The sequence below is a fragment of the Polistes dominula genome, unplaced genomic scaffold, assembly GCF_049000335.1.
Source record: "Polistes dominula isolate Pdom_NZ unplaced genomic scaffold, Pdom_raw_medaka contig_17, whole genome shotgun sequence".
NCBI classification, from domain to species: Eukaryota; Metazoa; Arthropoda; class Insecta; order Hymenoptera; family Vespidae; genus Polistes; species Polistes dominula.
The window spans coordinates 2,677,866-2,699,169 of NW_028301049.1; the positions used below are offsets into that span (position 1 = coordinate 2,677,866).

The following is a 21,304-nucleotide window of genomic DNA, read 5'->3' on the forward strand; positions in this document are numbered from 1 at the left end:
CCAAGGGCCTACGGGACAACACCAATCGTTACAATGTAGACGAGCCGGGCATCGCTGCGGAGCGCGACAGTAAACCGTAAGTTTTTAGATTTTTTTATTATTTTAATTATTATTTAATTTTACATTTTCTTAGGTTTATTTTATTTAAATATTCTATAAGTTATATATGGAATAATTATATTTCTGGTCATTGGAAGAAAATATTTTTACTTTGAGTGTATCTGTGTGTTTCTATTGTGAAATATTTTTATGTGAGAATGGGTGAATGATCTTTAATAGTGTAAGAATGTTTTTATAATTAAACAATAATAATGTGATTATAATTAAACATGTTGAGAATGAGGATACATTCATTGGTTGATTGTTAATCGTATCATTTGATTTTATTCTTGTACGCATATAACAATCTGTGTCATCGTTTTCACAGTGATCTTATGGATTGAACTCTAGTAACAATTTGAAATATTTTTATTACATACACACATACATATATATATAAATTTAATATATAAAATTATTATACATAAATCAAATGTATTGATTGATAATTATCGTTTACGTTTTATTCCGTTTCGTTTTTCTTTTCGGTTTCAATTTGAGTTTCGATTTTGGTTTCAACCGGCAACGTTTTTTCAGCAGGCAAACCGGTTTTAACGATGTTTATAATCCTTTCGGTTCCAGTGGGTTCGGGCTTCTGTAAAACAAAAAAAAAACAGATGGAAAAGGGGAAAAAAGAATAATAAATAATTAAAATGTGCAATATTAGTTTTGATTTCATCTTCTTATTTGTATGAGTTATCACAAATGTTTCTTTTTTTAGTGAACCCTACGGGGTCTCGGTGCTTGAACAATCCGTACGCAACGAAAACTGGTCCGATTAAGCTATGAAATACTCAAATTTCATGAAGAATAATACCTCCGAATAATAATAGGTAAGCGGTTGATTGTACCGAGAATTTACAGATAAATATTTTTATATATATATATTTTTTTTTAATGAAACATATAATAAACTCATATTACCAATCGGTGTCGCTACTAACTAATTCGGAGGTGCGCAAATTTTTTCGAGATTAAAACAAATCAATTTTGTCATAAAATCCATCGATTCGTTCGATTCGAGCACGTAAACAAAGTGTTTCGAAACAATCGAATAGTAGGATAATTTATAAATTATGTTAATGTATAAAAAAAAAAGAACAATTGAAAAAAACAAGCAAGAAAAGTAAAAAAATATATTTGAGCTCTTTCAACGTTTGTTACGTAGCGTCACTTCAAATAAAAAAAAAATTCGTATTAACAATATTATTTATAATTAGTGTTTACCGGTCGTATATATTATTTATTAAACAAAATTAAAGTCACAAATTAATAATGATACGAGAAGAGACACTCGCGAATCGGTTGCTCTTCGTTTATAAAATTAATTCAATCAATTTGTGGTAAAAACAAAATCCCACTGTAACTATGATAATATTCTGTATAAAATAATTTCGATTAAATAAAAATAAAATTAAAAAAAAAAGAGAAATAAAAAAAAAAGAAACGAAGCGCTAAGATTTAACGAGCGTTTCACTCAAAATCTCGAGAAAATTCATTAAATTTGAATAGACCGATAGCAAAACACGAATAACAAAATTAAACTTAAAATTCTTTCAAACCTGTATAAAACATACACACACACGCACACACGCACAATTCATTCGTTTGATCGAAGTTCAAAAACTACGTAGTTATTATAATAAGTTGTATATTCTTTTTTATCGTGTTTAGCTGTGTCGGTAAAATTAGAGATCCGCGTGGGCATCACATACAACACCATCAGTAAGAGTGTAACTTCACAATAGCCTAGCAGGAAAGAGCAGAAAGAAAAGAGAAGCCCACGGGAGAGACACGGTTGGAAAAACGCGGGGGTGTTGGATTTACAATAAAAAAAAAACAAAACAAAACAATAAATATACAGAAACAAAGAAAGTAAGTTGAAGCACAAAAAAAGAAACAAACAGAAAAAGGAAACAACAAACCGAAAAAAGAAAGAATAAATAAAAATCGAGAGGGACAGAGAAAAGGTGGTGGAGGTGGTGTGGTGGTAGGTGGTAGATTTGGGTGGGTGGGTGGAGAATATGGTGGTGCGTTGTCCCTCTCGTTGCGTTCCATCATAATTTTACTAGTAGAACAACGGTGTGGAAAAATAATCATTCCACACATACACACACACACACACACATGGTATTATTTATACTGATCAACGAGTTCGAGCATATTTAAAAACAAAGCAAACACAATTTTTCATTCGAATTCGTTTTAAACGATAGGAAGGAAGGGAAATACGGTAGAAAGGGAGGGGGAAGAACCGAATAATAGGAAAGGATAAAAAATAAAAAAAGAAAAGGAGAAACAGCAGGTGTGGTTTTTCTTACCTTTCTTGGTGCCGTTATAGTTAAAACACCATCAGAGGAAAGCGTCGAGGTTACGTTGATCGCATCGTAATCATTTGGCAGGATATATCTTCGTACAAATTGTCTGCTGATAAATCCATGCTCGTCTTGTCTTTCCTCGTGTTTGGCTTCTACAACCACGTTTTTATCAACCGTCTTCACCGTAATCTCGTCAGGTGAAAATTGCTGAACGTCCAGTATTACCTGCAAAACATCTCTTGTTTATTTTTTAAACGATCCACAATCAATCGTTTAAACATACTAAAAGGTCCAGAATTAATTCTGATATATATATATATATGATTTTTTTCAAGTTATTTCCGATATAAATAACACCATAGAGAAAGGAGAGGAACGTACGTAAACACCATATGGTGGTGTTTGATTTGTAAACACCTTTTTAATGGTGTTTTACTCAGAGTAAGAGAAGACACGACACACATGAATTTCTACGTCCGCAAAAGTTTTATTTTTTTTATTTCTATCTTCGATATATTGTTTGAAATAGAAACGAGAAAATATATATGAAACAATAAAAAACAAAAAAAAAACAAAAAAAAAACAAAAGAAAAGAATAAGATATAAAGGGGGAGTACATTTCTCTTGAATTTTTTTTCTTTTTCCTTTCTTTCTTTATCCAAGGATATTCGTGAACGGTGTAGTTCCGTTTTTTTTTTTTTTTTTTTTTTTTTAAATGAAATCGATCAAAGTGTTCCTAAATGTTTTAAAATCTTGTTGGAGTTAATAATTTTTAACTCAAAGATTTATCTTCGTTTGATAATATCAAATCTTGATCATGTAGAAAAGTTATTCAAATTGTCTGTAATAAAAACACAGAAACAAAGAAGTAAAAAATAAAATAAATAAAATAAAGCCCATTACGGAGATTTAAGAATCGGACGGAATTTTCATGTAAAGAAAATAAAAAACAACTTCTTTTTTTTTTACCCTCTTACTTTTTTTTTTTCTCTCTGACATAAAATCCTGGATAGTTTCGTATAAAATCGTACAACAAAAGATAACCGGGAAGATGTAGTTACCAGGTTCACCTACTTGTTTTGTGGAATTGTTCTTTTCTCATAATATTAACAAATGCCCACGTAAAGAGAGAGCACACATACAAGTAGGTGGTGATTCATTCGAATAAGTGAAAAGAGTAATATAAAAAAAACAATACGCGTACAGTGCGATCCGAGCTTTCTTTTTTCTTACATTTAGAGCTTTAGAAAAAGAAAAGAAAAAAAAAAGAACAAAAGTATGCATTCTTATAATTAATGAATTAAATTGAAATTAAATGTATCATTAAAAATAGCACAGAATAAAATTGTGATTGAAAACAAAGAATACGAGACACACAAAAATAACCATAAGTGCAGTTTTTTTTTTTTTTTTTTAATCGGCCCGCTCTAAGAGCGTGGACCGAAAAGAGCAACAACAACAACAACCCTAATTAACATCAAACGTATCGTCATAATTAATAATAATAATTATCCTTAACGCGATCGTACTTTTCGTGAAAACTCTTTTTTCGCAAACGGTAAGAGAATAAACAAAATAAAATAAAACGGAAAAACGAAATATTATTTATGAGAGAGGATTCGGTATTTTGTGGTACGATTCCCCCGTATAACTCGTTGATTCATTCAAAGTCTTTATTTTTGTAAAAAAAAAAAAAAAAAAAAAACAAATGAAACTTTATAAGCAGAATAAACCGTGAACTTAGGAAAACAAAAGAGAAGAAGAAGAAGAAGAAATAGAAAAGAGGATAACAGATCGTTTATATTAAAAAAAAAAAAAAAAGAACACATTTTAACGAAAATCCAAGTCTCACCCCCCGTTTTAGGGTGGTGAGTGGTGCCCCTTTTAGGGGGGGTGACACGTTTCTTCGTCTCCGTAATTAAATCCAGAATTGCATTTCCAGTTTCGGTTTTATTCTCCAACAAGACTGATACCTGAATTTATATACATATATAAATATATATAAACGTTTTCTTTCTTTTTTCTTTTTTTTTCTTCTCTTTTTCTTTTTCATAACATCGTTGTATTTGTTTAATCGCATTAAACGCAAACGTAATAAACTGATAAAAATTAAAAATACAAACAGGATTATTGCGTTCTACGTTAGAACATTTTGAAATTTTTAACAACAAATCGTAATGCGATAAAAAAATCATTTCAAATACGTCGAATTGTGGTGGAAAATTCATACGCGAGAATAAAATAGTTTTAAAAAGAAAGAAAGAAAGAAAGAAAGAAAGAAAGAAAAAAAGAAAAAAAAAATAGAAGAGAGATCATTGCGACTCTTTTAATATCTGTGATGATTACGCGATTAAATACAAACAAACAAACAAAGAGAATTAAATAAATAAATAAATAAAAAAGGAATCGTAAGAGTTGAGAACCGCTGTGGTGTATATCCAACGATTATTTGTCGCATATTATTGTCTTCTTGATAAATACATAAACATTTTCCCCATTTTATCCAGCCCAAGTACACCCCCATACAAACATATTTAAATATATGTATTATACATAACAAAAATACATACACACACTCATATATATAAATATATATATATATATACATATAAATATCGTTTCGTCTCAGGAACACTTTAGATACCTGTCTCGTTTTTATCTAAAATCGAGTTACCTTTCACCCCTCCCCCCTCCCCAACTCATTAATGGGAGGGGGTTGGTCTCGATAGTTTAAGGGTGAGAAATTTGAAACCACCAATTATTGATCGAACTATGAATTCTTCGGATAAATCATAAAGGATAAAGATTGTACGTGTGATGATAATGATGATAATGATAATGATGATAATGATAATGATGATGATGATGATACAGATTTGATTATTCACATCTTGTTGAGGAAAAAAAAAAGGAAAAATAAACGCTGCTTTTTTTTCTTTTTTCTCTCATTCTTTTGGTTTCTATTACCAACCTAATTTCTTTATTCGCTATTGAACATCAGATTTCAGCGTAGTATTCTTTTTATAACTCGCTGTAAAAATGTTAACGATTGAGATTTAACAGATCGTGTCGTTGATTAATTTGCGAATATAAGAATAATGGAAGTTTCATATTATTGAAAGAAAAAGAAATAACAACGATTATGATGATGATGATGATGATGATGAGAAAGGGTAGTAAAAGAAACGTGAAAGATTACGTTAGTAGTTGTAGTAATGGTGGTTTTAGTTGTAGCAGCAGCAGCAACAACATAAGCAGATGTTTTAACGATGGTAGAAAAGAAAGAATTAATAGTTTCGGTTGTAATAATAACAGAAAAGAACAATTTTCGGGTGTTCTGATGTTCCAACAGATATTTCCTACCTTTCGTTAACCCATCATCCATATCAATCAATCAATCCATCCATCAATCATCCAATTATTATTTTCCCCATATCGTCATATTTCACTTTATAATATTTTACATGATTAATTCTAATTATTCAGTTTTTTTTTTGTAAAACATTATATATATATATATATATATATATATAATATCATATTTCTTAAAATAAGAGTCAAATATTTTTTCCTCGTGTGTGATTATTTAAATAATTATTAAATATTTATCATATATAAATCATATTTCTTTGCAAATCGTAGATTTGAAGTTTGATAACAATTTTCATCACCCGGTGAAGGTTTTCGTCTCCTCTCCTATTTTTTTTTTTTATTCTTTTCTTTTTACCCCATCCCCCTTCCTTTTCCTTCCTCTTCTTCCTTTCCTTCCTTTCTATAAATTTTCCTATCCTAACTTTTCTATTCTTAAAATCTATCTATTCAATTATATTTAATTTTTCATTTAGTGTTTAAGAAAAAACCCTTACGAATGCGACAACTTTGAACCCTTCCTCCCGTTTCCCTTTGAACCCTTTTTAAAACGCGATTCCGATTTTGCAAAAAAAAAAAACAAAAACAAAAACTAATCTGATTCCTAGAAATATTTATAAAAGTCTCTACATATTCTATGTATATTTAAATACGATTTATATCAATAATAATATATACACCGTTGTTCTTTCTTTTTTCAGAATATTAAATATTAATTGTATAAAAAAAAAAAAAAGAAAAAAACAAACACGATAAAAAAAAAAAGAAAGAAAAAGAAAAAGAAAAAGATAATATAAAACCTGAGGATATTATTATATACTCCATAGTTTCTATACCTTTTTTTATACTTCAGATAACAAAACGAGAAAGAATAAATTCACTTTAATCTGTAAATCTCAGTCCAGAAATTTTTTGATAGAAAAAGAAGAAGAAGAAGAAAAAAGTTAAACAAAACAAAACAAAATAAAACAACGAACGCACAAAAGAAAAGAAAAGAAAAGAAAAGAAAGAAAAAAAGCAGCTACAATATTAATTGATCTTTTTTTTAATTTTTTTTTGTTTTGTTTTAATTTTCTATAATTAATCTTCGCATATTGTAATCTACTTTCGTTTAATTTTCTATAATAATAATAATTATTATTATTATTGTATTATTATAATTGACACACACACATTATAGAATAATTAAGGGGGCGTATATATATATATTTAATATATAGATAATAATTTGCGTTTATAATCGATTATAATAAAAAAAAATTAAAATTAAAGTATAACCAATACATATATACAAGATAAAACAAAAATAATAACGAAATACTAATATCTGGGAACATTGAAAATAATAATCATTTAATTTGAATATTTTAATTGTAGTGTATACTCTACGCAATTTATATGCTATCTGTAGGATGATGTATATCTCCCAAGCCATTTGATATTTTTCAATATTATTTTAAACAAATGTGCGTCGTCGTATGTACGTGTGGGTAACATTATGTGGTATAAGAGCTTCGAGTAGTAGCAACAAACATAATCTTCTCTACTATCTTTGCTTCTTAGAATTAACGATATTTATTAATTAAATGTCGATAAGATAGTGGTTACAACAATCAATTCCAACTCGATTTAACAACATTAACAACAACAACAACAACAACAACAACAACAACAACAACATCTTACGAGAGTAATAATATATAATTAAATTATTATATAAAAATAATATAGCATACTAAACAAAGTTGCAATTTTTAACAAGAACCGAATACGTGAACCGCGTTTAGTTAAGCGGTTAATAATTTCATTTTAATTAACAGAACGGGGTGAGAGGGGGAGTGGGTTGGTGGGTGATTTCGATCACTGATAAAACCTTCTTTCTTATCAGCTTATTTCAAAATAATAAAACTACGAGTACGTTTATTCTGCTTGCAGTAAAAATACATAAACAAATATAGAACTTTCCAATTCTGTGCAGAATTAATCGACTCGTTTTAGATAAAGAACATCGTTTCATAACGGGTGTGTTAAAAAAAAAAAAAACAACACAGGGACATCATTTAAATAAAAAGAACAAAAAAAAAATAACGTTTTATCCAGTGTCAATAACATCGACATATTAAATCAACGAGACAGACGATATTTTGAATATAAATTGAATAACAATTATCGAGAATAATTTGTTGTTTAAACTTTGAGCATAGTTTTCGTAAAATACGATATTATTTCGAGTAGAAAATAAAACAGATAATTGAGTTAGATCAAATATAAATTTCAAATAGAAAAGTAAGAAGTTTGAGGAACGCGGGTTCTTTTTTTTTTGTTGAAATATCGATTTTCTTTTTTTTTTTTTGTTTAATTGATTATTCATTCTAATCAGAAAGAGAGTGTAAATTAAGAAATTAGTTGTCCCGGCTGTCCCACGACTTTCAAATTATTATGAAAGTCGTGGGATAGTCGTCGACGTATTTATACGATTGCCTTCCATTACTAAAATTTATTAATAAACTTAGTTTCAATCTAAAATTAAAACTATGAATAAAATCAAAAAATAGCCAAAAACATAATATTGGAAATGAGTCAAAAATAAAAATAAAACATCGAAAATTTGATTCGACGTTTTCAATAAGACTTCTTTTTGCATAAACGCGAACTGCGGTAATTAATTATAATAATAATAATTAAAAAAAAAGGAGAGGATATTAAAAATAAAAAAAAAATAAAAATCAACATAGGTCCAACGTGCATCTTACACTAATGAAAGTGTCGTAGAATATATGTGGTGATAGAAAGATCCAAAATTGATTAAGTGCTTTCCGATGCTACTCAAATTTTTGTAACATATATTCATATATATATATATATATAGTGTTTGTAAATTTTTTTTTTCCTTTTTCTTTTTTTTTTCTATTTTCATCTTTACGAACTAATTTTCTCATAGATTAGTTCGTAAGATTGACCAATGTCAGCATAAAGCCACATTTATTAAGATAGAACTTTACGATACGTGTGTATCATTTATGAAAATTATATTATAAAAGGGTTGGAAAAAAATAAAAAAAAAAAAGCAGAAGACTTATTTGTGTGTTATTTTTGTCTGTAATTTAAAAATTAAATAAGACAATTTAAAAGATCTATATTATTGATAGGGTTTAATTTAAATCATTTTTCTTCGTTTAAATCCTCATCCTTTACAGAATCCTATATACATCTAAAAGAACAAAAATTAGATGTAAATAGGGTTTTGTAAAGGAAGAGGATAGATAATAAAACGGTTGTGATCAGAGTACTCCCATTTTAATTGAATTATTAGCTTTTACGAAAGTGCTACATGGAGATGAAAACAAAGTTTAAAAAATGTTCATTAAAAAAGGGATTGTGTTAAGGGAGAAATTAAAATGAAGAAAGAAGAAGAACATCGTTTCGTAGGAGTTTACAGAATGATTCGAATACAAATAATTAATAATAATAATAATAATAATAATGAGACACAATGAATAACAATGAATCGAATTTTCGCAATTCAAATCTTGCATTGCTTTAAGAAAACCATGTGATTATCTTTTCTAATTTTATTTAATTTTTTTTCTTTATGTGTCTTCGTGTTAAATTATTTTCCACAAACTTTTTTCAACAGTCGTGTAATTTAAAATGAATTTAAAATATAATATCATGTGATAGAAGAAGAAGAAGAAGAAAAATAAGAAAGAAAAATAGTAACATCGTGAAATAGTAAGATCTGTGAGAAATTATTATTAAAAAAATTAAAAGCAAACAGAGAGAAATGTGTTGTAATGAAATTGACTATAACAAATGGATAAGAATTGAATTAAAAATTCATATGACTGAATATTCGTATTAATTAAAAATAAATAAAAAATAACCTAACATTAACTAATAAAATCAATGAACAACGTAATTTTCAATTATGAGAAATGGAATAGTAGAATGAATCTCAAACATCATTAAAATCTACGAAATTATTGATAACAACACCGTATAGATAACAACTGTGCTTAAGATTTGAAACACAAGATTTAAACAAAAGCAAAAATGAATTGCGAATATATAAAACAAAAAAAAAAACAAAAACCGAAAATACGTGCGACAACATGTGTCAGAATAAAATAATCACATTGAAATATCACATAAACGTCATACCTGAAAGTTATCTTTCTCCATTTTGATAGTACTCGAGCCACCAGAATTTTGTCGTGTCACTGTCCTCCATGGTCGGTAGTAGGTACTGTTGTTTCCCAGTAATGATCTTAATGGTCTATTTATACCGAAATCGGAAAATCCTGTGACCAAATCGTTTCTATGCAATCCTCTACCAAAATATTGATCCCAAATCCTTGAAACGGGACGATCCATATCTTCCCACCAATCATGAAACACGAGTGGTACTATAGACATTTTCTTTTTTCTGTAAACATAAACGATTTGATATATTAATAATATATATATAAATAGAAAAATTAATATTCCAATTCTGTAATCAACCATCAATTTTAATGTAAAAACACCCTTTAATTAAATAACATTTAACTATAGTACATTTAAGGATTAATGCATACGAATAGGTTTGGTTTCAGAATACTTCAAAAATTATTAAAGGTATGCTCTTAATGGTATATAGGTATGGATTTATGGCCAAATAATAAGTAAAAAAAAACAAAAAAATAAAAAAAAATAAAAAAAAAATAAAAAAATAAAAAAGATAGAGCGATAAAAATATAATTAGAAAATGAGGCAAAAAATCAGTCAATGAATGTGAAGGAATACAATGCGAAGTACTGTAAAGTCGAAAAAAAATGAGAAACAAAAAAAAACAAAAAAAAAACAAAAAAGAATAAAAAATCTATAAAAAAAAAATTGAAACTTAGCCAGTTATTATATTATGGTAATCATTATTATTATTATTACTATTATTGAAAATACGAAGAAAAGAGATAAAATAAAATAAAAAAGAAGCATGACCCACAGAATTTAGATCGTAATGAATTCAATGTTATATTCACTCAAGTTTATACAAACAATTGCTTGCAAAAGACACGTATATATATATATTAAATTACTCTCACACGTGCATCGATATTCAAAAGAATTTTTTGAAAGAAAATTGACATGATAGGAAAATGAAAAAGAAAAAAAAAACAGGTTCAAGAAATAGAATAATTGAAAGAGATTTTTTGAAATAGTCGAAAGGATAATAAGGACACACTTTTATTTCATACTATGAAACAGAAATAAAAAATCAAGTCACAGATCAAATTAGAAATGTTTCGATAAACAACTGAAGCCAGGAACAAATATTTATTAAAAAAAAAAAATAACAAGATAAAGGCTGAGTATTGAAAAACCCTTATATGGGGGGTGATGTGAATTAAACATTCGTGTTGTTGAAAACGTTGCCATATGCAATTTGTGCCCCTTTATCAAAATTTGTTGTATTATATATAACCAGAAAAAATTAAATGAAAAGAAAAAAATTTATATATATATATATATAAACAGCAACTAATTAAATTTTAGAAAACACGACTCTTCTACTTCATGAATTTTAATATAAATCTCTGAGCATGAAACTGAACATGAATTTTTATATATCTAAATTAGATTTATTTAATTAGAATTTGTCACAGTGCGTAACATTAGTATTAAGAAAATTTTGCGTACAATTATTGTAATAAGAAAAAGCAGTGTCCTAATTAGGCTAGTACTTGTACACAAAAAATGATAAACTACAGAAACAAACAAAGCCAACCCAACAAGAAATGTCAAATGCGAGGGCAAATATATATTATGTTTTTTTTTTTTTTTTTTTTCAAATTCTAATAAGGACGTATTTGACATCGTAAAAAAAAAAAAAACATAATTTATTGAATAACGTGAATGTTCAATGAGAATCTTATTGTTTTAAATAATTATGGCTTAATTGATAATCTATGCTGTGACTGTGAAGTTACTGAAAAATCAGAGTCAAATATGGGAAAGTAAGAAAAAAAAATTAGAAAGTCATTAAAAGGCGAAAAAAAGAAAAAAAAAAAAAGAAAAAAAAGAAAAAAAGAAAAAAAAGAAAAAAAAAAGATACTCTTGCAAAGACAGGTCAACTATTAGTGTAGGAATCAAACAGCTGGAAAAAGAGCCATGAAAAATATAAATAATAATTCGATTATTGGTCAAATTATTATTATATTACATTGCATAATATTATATGGTACTACTATGGGAAATGAGAGGCTCATAGAATTTGGGATCGCAGGAATGCTAACTTCGTTAAACGTTAAAAAAAAAAAAAAAAAAAAAGAATGCATCAAAACTATCCAAAACTATATTATTATGATTAATTATAATATAAAGCATGATATAGTTTTAACAAAATTAGAAAACATAATTAGGTTATTTATTGAGCATGAAAGAAATGAAATGATGTGCCCTAAATCTTAGTATAAATGGACGTGAGAGATATTTCTAAAATACACGAGTCTACAGCCTATTCGCAAAATAAAAAAGAAATTAACAAATTTACCTAAGGAACGCCCTACACTTAAATTTAATTTTTAATCGATGGAAATTTATTAATCGGCGACTGATGTAAGCTGTATCATATTATTAAATTTAAAAGAGCAAAACATTTATTAGACTTACTATAATATTTCACATGCATACATGGCATTCAGATTTATAAATTGTATTAATATGTGGATGGAAATTAATTAAATTAAAATCATAAAAGCTCAGGCTAAAATGATTTTTCTCTAAATTAGGCAATTATTAAAATATATTATATGAAACATAAAAGAAAAATAGGAGAAAAACGTGAAAATATATATTATGTTTTTCTTTTTTTTTTTTTTTTTTAAATTCTAATCAACGGGTCATACACTATATATAAATATATATATATAATTAAATATATATATATATATATATATAATTAGGATTTATGAAAAATAAACGATTGGGCTAAAAGAGTAAAAGTTTTTGATAATAATAAAAATCGTTATTATTAAAAATTATTGCTCACCCCAAAAAAAGTCTGCTAATCATTACTATAAACATTAAGAGAAACACATTTATTATTAGGTATAATTAGAATAATTTCATTTGTTAAATCTCTTAATTATCATTGTTAGGATCGAGTGTGTAAAAAAGATCATTTAACGGGTTATTTCTTGTGTCCAATGGTATTGAAATGATACAATTGGGGGGATAAAAAATATTTAAAGAAATAAAAAAAAAAATAAAAAAAATACGTGGATGCCTCTGTAACATGAAAAAAAAAAATGATGCCGGTGATTGTGTCACGCGAATGATCTCGATAACAACGACAAAAACGGATTATGGCTAATAGAATTAGGTTTAAGGAAAAAAAAATAATAAGGTTCCTTTTTTTTTTATTGTCATCTTTCAAATTAAATCAATCAACCTCGATTGTAATCATTTTATTACTAACAAACTTTGACCCGTAAATGATTCTTTTTTTTTTAATCACACGACGTCTCTTACAATGATAATAAAATTTAACAATGATGAATACGGACAATGTTTAGCTAATGACATAATTAAGATCGCGCACAGCGCACAACATTATTATATATCTATCCCTGGGCATTTGAGAGTTTGAGAGTTGTAATTTTTAACCATATTTGATGCTAATATTAACTCCTAATATATTATGATTGATATATTCACTAAATCAAATGACATTGTTAATATTAACTTAATAATATATAATATGACCATTCAATGTGACTAACATGATGAACAAATTTGAAACTCTGTGCAGAAATGAGCGCGATAAAAGTATCGAAATTTTATTATATTCCACATATATTTGTAAAATTTTTGAAATGCTACTTTTTAAAAATAATATTGATTACTATTAGAAAAAAACAATGTCAGTGTGGGGTCTACAAATTAACGTTTAAAAGAACATTATGGGGTACTCGACTCAAATATAATTAGGTGATAAGTCGATTGAACTGTAACTTAACTATATTATTATATATCTATATTATTATATAAGGTTAAATTTTAAATAATTGAGTGTAAATAATAGATTTAAGGAATCCTGTCAGAAGATAAATCGATTAAAATCTTTCTTATTCGAGCATTTTTCGATGAACTGATATTTTAAATTATAAATTTGAAATGGGAAGGTAAAATATGTTTGAGTAGTATAATATATACATATAATATATCAATGGACCTATAATGACCTCAATACGCATAGTAAAGTTAAAGTTACACCATTCAAGCGCCCACAATTGCTACGATTAGAGTGCTAAGAAAGGAATAAAAATTAAAAAAAAAAAAAAAAAAAAATACTAGAATAATAAAGGGACTATTTACGCAAGGTCATTTTTTTAAACATCAATGTCGTTGTTAAATACTCCTTGGGAGGGGAAAAAAGTAGCAGGAAAGTTTGTTCAATCGTGAAACGCGTGTAGGAGGTGTTAGGTCAATGAAAATGACTATCATTATATTTTTAGAATCATCATTCAGCCGAAAAGTAACACGACAAACATTTCCAGTTTCTTTCAATTTTGAACAAACTTTATCCTCCTCCTCCTCCTCCTCCTCCACCTTCTCTTCTTCTTCTATTATTATTAATGAAATTTTGAATTCGTCGCGAAATTGTTTTTATCGTCGTTTTTATAATTATCTTCTTCCTTCTAATTAATAATTAATATTACTTGCACGTGCGTGTACTTGCCGGTCGGACGCTAAACGACAAAATACGATTGAAGGGTGCATTGAAGATGATTATGTAAATTATTGTAAATTATTTCTCCTAAATCTTTGTAAATTTGATGTAATTAGTAATTGGCTAAATGTGTCATATTACTAAATACATGATATTATACATGATACGGTCAAATTAATTGTTTTGATTGAGATGCTATTTATAGTACTACATTAGAAATTAAGAATTAATAATTAGGTAAAATTACATGCCAATCGACACGCTATGAAAAATATCGTAAATTTAAGTTTTAGTTGTTATTTAAAAAAAAAAAAAAAATTTCGATTTACATTGACCTATTATATATACCCTTTATATATATATCTGTTCATAAAAACTTGCTCGAGAATGATAGAATGATTTTAATTTGCATAACTTCTGACAATAAATACTACGCATATGAAGGGATTAACAAAAATAACTCTTAAGAGAGTAATTTATTAAGCATACAATTACTTAAGAAATAATATTAAGCATTTGAAAATTATTTATTGCGCAAGGTGCATTGGTGAAACATAGATACAGATTCCGAGTGTGTTTATAAGTTAGATTGGATAAGTAATTAAACGAGGAATTAACCATTACGCTATATTGATAATTAAGGATGGAAATTGGGCATTAGGTAGAAATTGACTTTGGAAATTAGGATCTTAAGTTTTCTGTCTTTTCTTTTTATTTATTTATTTATTTTTTTTTTCAAAAAGAAATATCTGTAACTTTCTCCATTTTATAAAAATAACCCTCACGTAAGACTTTCTATTTTTTTTTTTACAGCTGAATTTTCATATTTTTTTTTTTTTTTTTTTATATTTGAAAGTACATATATTTACAATTGGCTGAAATTTTCACATGATTCCTTTAATATACACTTTAGTGCTTTCATTTATGGCCATGCGTACACATCGTAAAAATAAGAATTAGTCTACCTGATAGGAATTTATAAAATTTACGTTCTTAAGGACTACAGATTTGTTAGTAGTATATATTTTTGATGTAATACGTTTTATTAGGACATAGGTTCAACGCGAAAGGTATAAAACATTCAAAAAACAAAAAAAACAAAAAAAGAAAAAAAAGAAAAAAAAAGATAAAAAAAAGAACTGAAGGAGAAAGAAAGGCATGACTAGAGACTTCAAAAGCTTGGTACGTAAATATTAACTAAAGCTTGTGTACTTTAAAATTAACGAGAACGCCCAGGTATCGATAAAAAATAAGAACAAAAAATTTACAAAATGTTGAAAAAAAGTTAAAAAAAAAAAAATAAAAAAATTAAAAAAAAAAAATAAAATTAAAGAGGAAAGCTTATTATTAGATTAAAGATGGGAAACAACAATAACAACAACAACATTTAAACACGAATAACCACTACCGTACCTATTGGTTGACAGGACACGCAAATTGAAAATCCCTTTAAAAAATCCCTTAAAATGATAATATGGTGGCACAGTAAAAAAAAAACTAACAAGAGGAGAGAAACGATTCCTTCACTTTCTTATTCGAATCAACATAAAACTCTTAGAACATCGCGAACTTAAATAGTTCGAAAATCAAGAAGAGTAGGGGGGTCTTTTTCTGACGTTTTCACGAAAATGTCTGAGATCACGTGACGTGTACTTGTTAGATATATAACGAAATGAGTTACCTTTCTAAAAATAACACAACCGAGTCAAATGTTCGTACTAAAAACAGGACACCTCTAACACCGCGTCATCTTTTAACCTCACCAACAACAACAATAACATTGTGTGTGTTGCTTTAATATTGAACGCACACTACCTCACCCCCACTAAAATTCCGAATTCTATCAACAACGAACGGATGATACATTTTCAATGTTTCTCAGTGTGTTCCATTTTAGAAACGTCGAACATTTCTTTGAGCTTAGTGTTGTATAGAAAATAATCTTGGAAGAAAGGGTGGGTGGTGAGTGGGTAGAATAAAATCTACAGATTTACAGATCGAATATGAAACACACTTAAGCCCTGTAAACATTATTATCTAGTCTTTCAATATCATCGTTTAAATTTAGTAGAAACTCATGTTCTTATAGTGTTAGGAATTTTCATGACCAAATATATTCGTCTTGCAGTAATATGCACAACATAGACACTGGGTATAACAATTAATAAATTGATCATTACACAGTAAAGAATGATCAATTGAAATCGTAAAGACACAAATATATACAACGTGTGATAAAATATCGCATGTTTTAGATACTTTCAGGTATTACCACAATTTGCAAAAAGGTAACAGTCAGGTAAAAACTCTAATAACGTGTGACACTATAAACGACAGTCTAAGCAATAATTAATGAATTAATTAGTTAGAAGTGAAGAACTGTCGTTGAAGATACTGATAATCATATTAAATTCATCTCAAATGAAAAAGATAAGGTCCTGTCCCCCCCTTCCCAGGTCTTGTAATAAAATCACTTTAGATTGATCAGGTGTTATAATAAAAATAATTGACGATCAAAGAGTTTTCCCAATCGTCCTCCCAATCGTATTAATTCATCTTTATTATATGGATAATCGATACCAACATATAGGAATCGAGAATGATAATTAATAATTGAAAAAAAAAAGAAACCTGATACGACCGTAGCCTTGGATTTCCTATGAACGAAATACTATGTGTTACTATGTTTTATCTAGTATCGATAAAAATTAGTTAATAAGTGAGGGAATAAACAACAACAACAAAAATAAAACGAGAGTATGATAACTGTAAGTTGTATTTTAAAATACAAATAATACCAAATTTTTGATTACTTACCTGCCTTCGTTAGATCAAAAAAATTTAAATCACTTAAAGGGCATAATTAAAACGTGAGAATAATTATATCTATATAAAGGGACACTTAAACTTTCACAAATTTTTCCAACAAATTAGTTGTAAAAGATCTTAAACCTGCAGTTCTAACGTAGCTTTCTATTTTTTGTGTGTTTTCTATTTAAAAGTAAACTTTTCAAGCTCCTCTTTGTAAACTAACATACCAGGGAAGGGAGTGGGGGTGGGGGAGAAGGTAGAACTGTAAAAAACTGTAAAAAACTTAAAAAAGGTGCGCGAGGTAATTTGTCTTTCATAATTTTAAAATGTCGTTCAGGTTAATTGCAACCTCTTCCCTCTCCCTTCCTATCCCTTCTACTCTCTTTTTTTATTCTATGTACAATTCGTTGAAACATTTATTAATTTTTTATTTTTTTATTTTCGCCTGATAGTATTCGTCTAAATAATATTTAATATCTTTTCAAAAATAGTTTAGGTTAATTCTAAAAAAAAAAAAAAAAAAAAAAAAATTTGACTCTTATTATTTAGGGATCAATTGTCTATTAAATAATAATAATATTTTAATAACTCTGCAGGTTAATACGCTAAAGATTTATAAAGGAGTACACGTTTTGAAATAAACACTTAGGATCAGTTTATTGTTAAGAAACGACAATTACGTCATTTATTATTAATTAAGAGCAAATACGAACGAGAGCTTTCATTGTCATAAAGTAATTATTATTATTATTATTATTGACGTAACATGTATACTTTCAACTAGTTGCTTTTCTTATTTTCTCGTTACAATGGTGACCTTAAACCAACAAATAATAATAAAAAAATAAAAAAAAATAAAAAAATATAAAAAATAATAAAAAGTGACGAGCAATCGTCGCAACAAAAAAAAAAAAAACAAAAGAAAATATGAAATATAAATAATTTTGAGTGTTCCTGAGTGCTAACGAATATTGTTAATTTAAGAATGCAAATAGGGATCCGAATGAAAAATTTTATTTGTTAAGTAATACATACAAGTAGAGTTATTTAAGTATGTATGGAAAGATGGTTAACACTTCACAGAAATATGCTAATGTAGATAAAATAATATCAATTTCTTATTTATATATATATATATATATATATATATATATAAATAAATAAATCTACATTTTAGGACAAGTGAAAAAACAACACAAAAAAAAAACAAATTTAAATAACCAACTGCACATACATTTTTAAAACAATGAAGAAAATAGTCCGAAAAGTTTAACTGATTACAAGAAATCAATATTTCCTTTATTAGGAACTTGAAAAAAAAAAAAAAAAGGAGAAAATACAGCACACAATAAACAAAACAGGTTCACAAAACCATGGAAAATTAATAATCCGTGTACTTGTCGGATAAAATAAAAAATAACACACGACCCAATTGATGAAACAATTGAATTAAAAAAAAAAAAGACCCAAAAAGAGAAATGGTGAAAAAGTTGCACCATCAACGCTTTGACTCATGCGTATTAATTAAAAGATAAGAAAAAAGTGCATCGATATTAGATTAATAAATTAGCTTTTACGTTAATGTTTCATACTTATTAAAAAATACACGTTAATTGAACGTCCAACGCTATATTATTCTTATGAAAATCATTAATAGTAGTATTTTAAAAATAGAATATATTACAAATATTCCTTTAAATTAGGTGGTAGTTGTAATCATTATGAAACAAGCCCTTTTACCTACATATTAGTTTTTAATATTTAAATCATAAAAATCTATAAGGTTCATTGAACAACTTATGGCAAAATCTTACCACCAACTTTTTCCATACATGCCATTGAAGTCGCGAATAAAGTCTCGTAGAAAACTTATGAGAAATCTTCACTCAAAACTTTGAACTATGTCTCGTTGAATTTACTGGATAAAACGAAAAATGAAATGAAACGAAATGAAACGAAATGAAATGAAATGAAATGAAAGAAAGTAAGAAAGAATATAATTTAAAAAAAATTATATATATATATACGATAGAGTGTTAGTTGTTAATTAAACAACAAAACAACTGCGTGACACACATTCATAATATTTATATACATTAAAATATATGCATACGTATATATATTTATTAATACTTATATATACTTATGTATAGATAATTAGATGTGTATAATATCTTCTATCTCTATCTGTATCTTTTGTCAACAAAAGGGGAAGTAATTAGAATAATAATAATAATAATAATAATATGATACATGTCGTTCGTTAATGACAACTGCGTGACGCGCTATATTTAATACATACATACATATATATAAGTAATTTTATATATTAAATATAAATACTTATATGTATATATCTATATATTATTATATAATAATTACACGAATCATACAATGAACTTCACATTTACACATACTACTACAACTACTACTACTACTACTACTACATGAGAATATAATTAAAACTACGAGCTATAAAAAATATAAGAAAAAACTTAAAAAAATAAAAAAAAAAAACAAAAAAAAATACAATAAAAAAGATAATGGTTTGGGATAATAATTAAAACAATTTATTATACTGTATAACTCGATGGCTTGAAGGTAGTATATACATCATTTTGCTTATGTTTAGAATACGATATTAATAAAAACACGTTTATTTATGATTAATTTTTATTATAAACTATGGGATTGGTATTTAAACGTTTGTACGATGTGTTTTGTATAACCAGGGTTATAAATCGCTATAGATACAGTGTTATCAACTTAGGTATAGAAAACGCGTAGATTATGTATCAACTACAATGTGTGTTTTATAATACTACTGGTTCTTTATCTATTTAAATAACAAATAACACAAGCGAATGCAATAACGAATTACAAATTACAAAATTTTACTATACTTATTGTACGCTCCTGAAAGAAATATTTTACAAAATGACATTTTTAATTCTAATAGATAAATTTTATCTGTGGCTATGTTTATATCATAAAACTTATATTATATTATATATATATATATATACACATAAATAATATATCAATGTGCTACGTTAAAAAGAAAACATAAAAAACGAACAAACAAAATAACAGAATTCATAAAATCTTTTACTGGCTGAGAAAAAACAATAAAGTGAAATCAGATATTAAAAAAAAAAAAAAAAAAAAAAAAAAAAAACCATTGAGTATTTCTATTTTTTTTTATTCATTTTTATTTATTATATAATAACCAATTATTATCGTCCTTCCTATATTTAATATTTAATATTTAAACTTTACGCTCCCATATTTCATGGTATTTTTATTTTTATCAACCTTATTGGTGTATCATTGAAGCTTGTACACTAATCAAAATCATTTTGGGATCCGGAAGAAGATATTATTTGTTAAAATGGGTCTTACTAAGGTATGAAATATTTTTTATATTTATTTAATTAATAATATATTATATATAACATATGACTATTTAATAATATTTTATTCAATTTATTTAAATAATATTTATTACATTTTTAATGAAATAAAGTAGTACTATATAATAATATTGAAATATTCAAAATGTTCCAATAATTTTTTTTAAATTATTAAATTATAAAATTTAACTATCATATTCTATGAATAAAAATATGAGAATATTTTTTAATAATAATTTATTTAATAAATAAAATTTGATCATTCATTTATTGAGATAGAAGGATTATGAACAGCTGAAAGAATTATTAATGATGTATTATATATATTTTTATTTACAATAATTTTTTAAAAACAATCATAACAGACATTAGATGAACATTATTATAAGAAGCTTTTATAATAACATTTGTGTTATTTTTGTCGTCTTTTGTTAATTGGTGGATTGGCTTTCTTAAATTTTGTTATCGTAGCTTGCAGCTTACACCTTTCTCTAGAAAAAAAAAAATAAATAAAAATAAAGTATTTATATGAAGATTAAACTAAAAACTGAATATTTTGTTGTTAACATCAAAATTCGTGT

General features: G+C 26.6%; 1 protein-coding gene across 3 annotated transcripts; it reads right to left on the reverse strand.

The window, feature by feature from the left end:
* Positions 1-450: 450 nt before the first annotated feature.
* On the reverse strand, positions 451-20,503 carry LOC107067983 (protein lethal(2)essential for life). Of its 3 annotated transcripts, none has more exons than XM_015323959.2 (3): positions 9,948-20,503; positions 2,421-2,642; positions 451-694 (listed from the first exon to the last, which is right to left on the reverse strand). In XM_015323959.2, exons 1-3 carry the CDS (start codon positions 10,290-10,292, stop codon positions 563-565), a joined length of 699 nt encoding a protein of 232 aa, XP_015179445.1. In that variant the 5' UTR covers positions 10,293-20,503; the 3' UTR covers positions 451-562. The 3 variants fall into 3 exon arrangements, with proteins under 3 accessions (XP_015179445.1, XP_089031604.1, XP_089031603.1); XM_089175478.1 differs by lacking the exon at positions 451-694 and having other exon boundaries at positions 1,921-2,642; positions 9,948-10,212; positions 15,913-20,503; XM_089175477.1 differs by lacking the exon at positions 451-694 and having other exon boundaries at positions 1,921-2,642; positions 9,948-20,502.
* Between the last annotated feature and the right edge of the window lie 801 nt (positions 20,504-21,304).

Bases quoted from the DNA above. Each gene is read 5' to 3' on its own strand.
- LOC107067983 (XM_089175477.1), bottom strand. From the start codon at position 10,292: ATGGTTGATTACAGAATTGGAATATTAATTTTTCTATTTATATATATA. The intron at 2,643-9,947 runs GTATGACGTTTA...GATGTTTTGCAG, and splicing joins TGGAGAAAGATAACTTTCAG to GTAATACTGGACGTTCAGCA.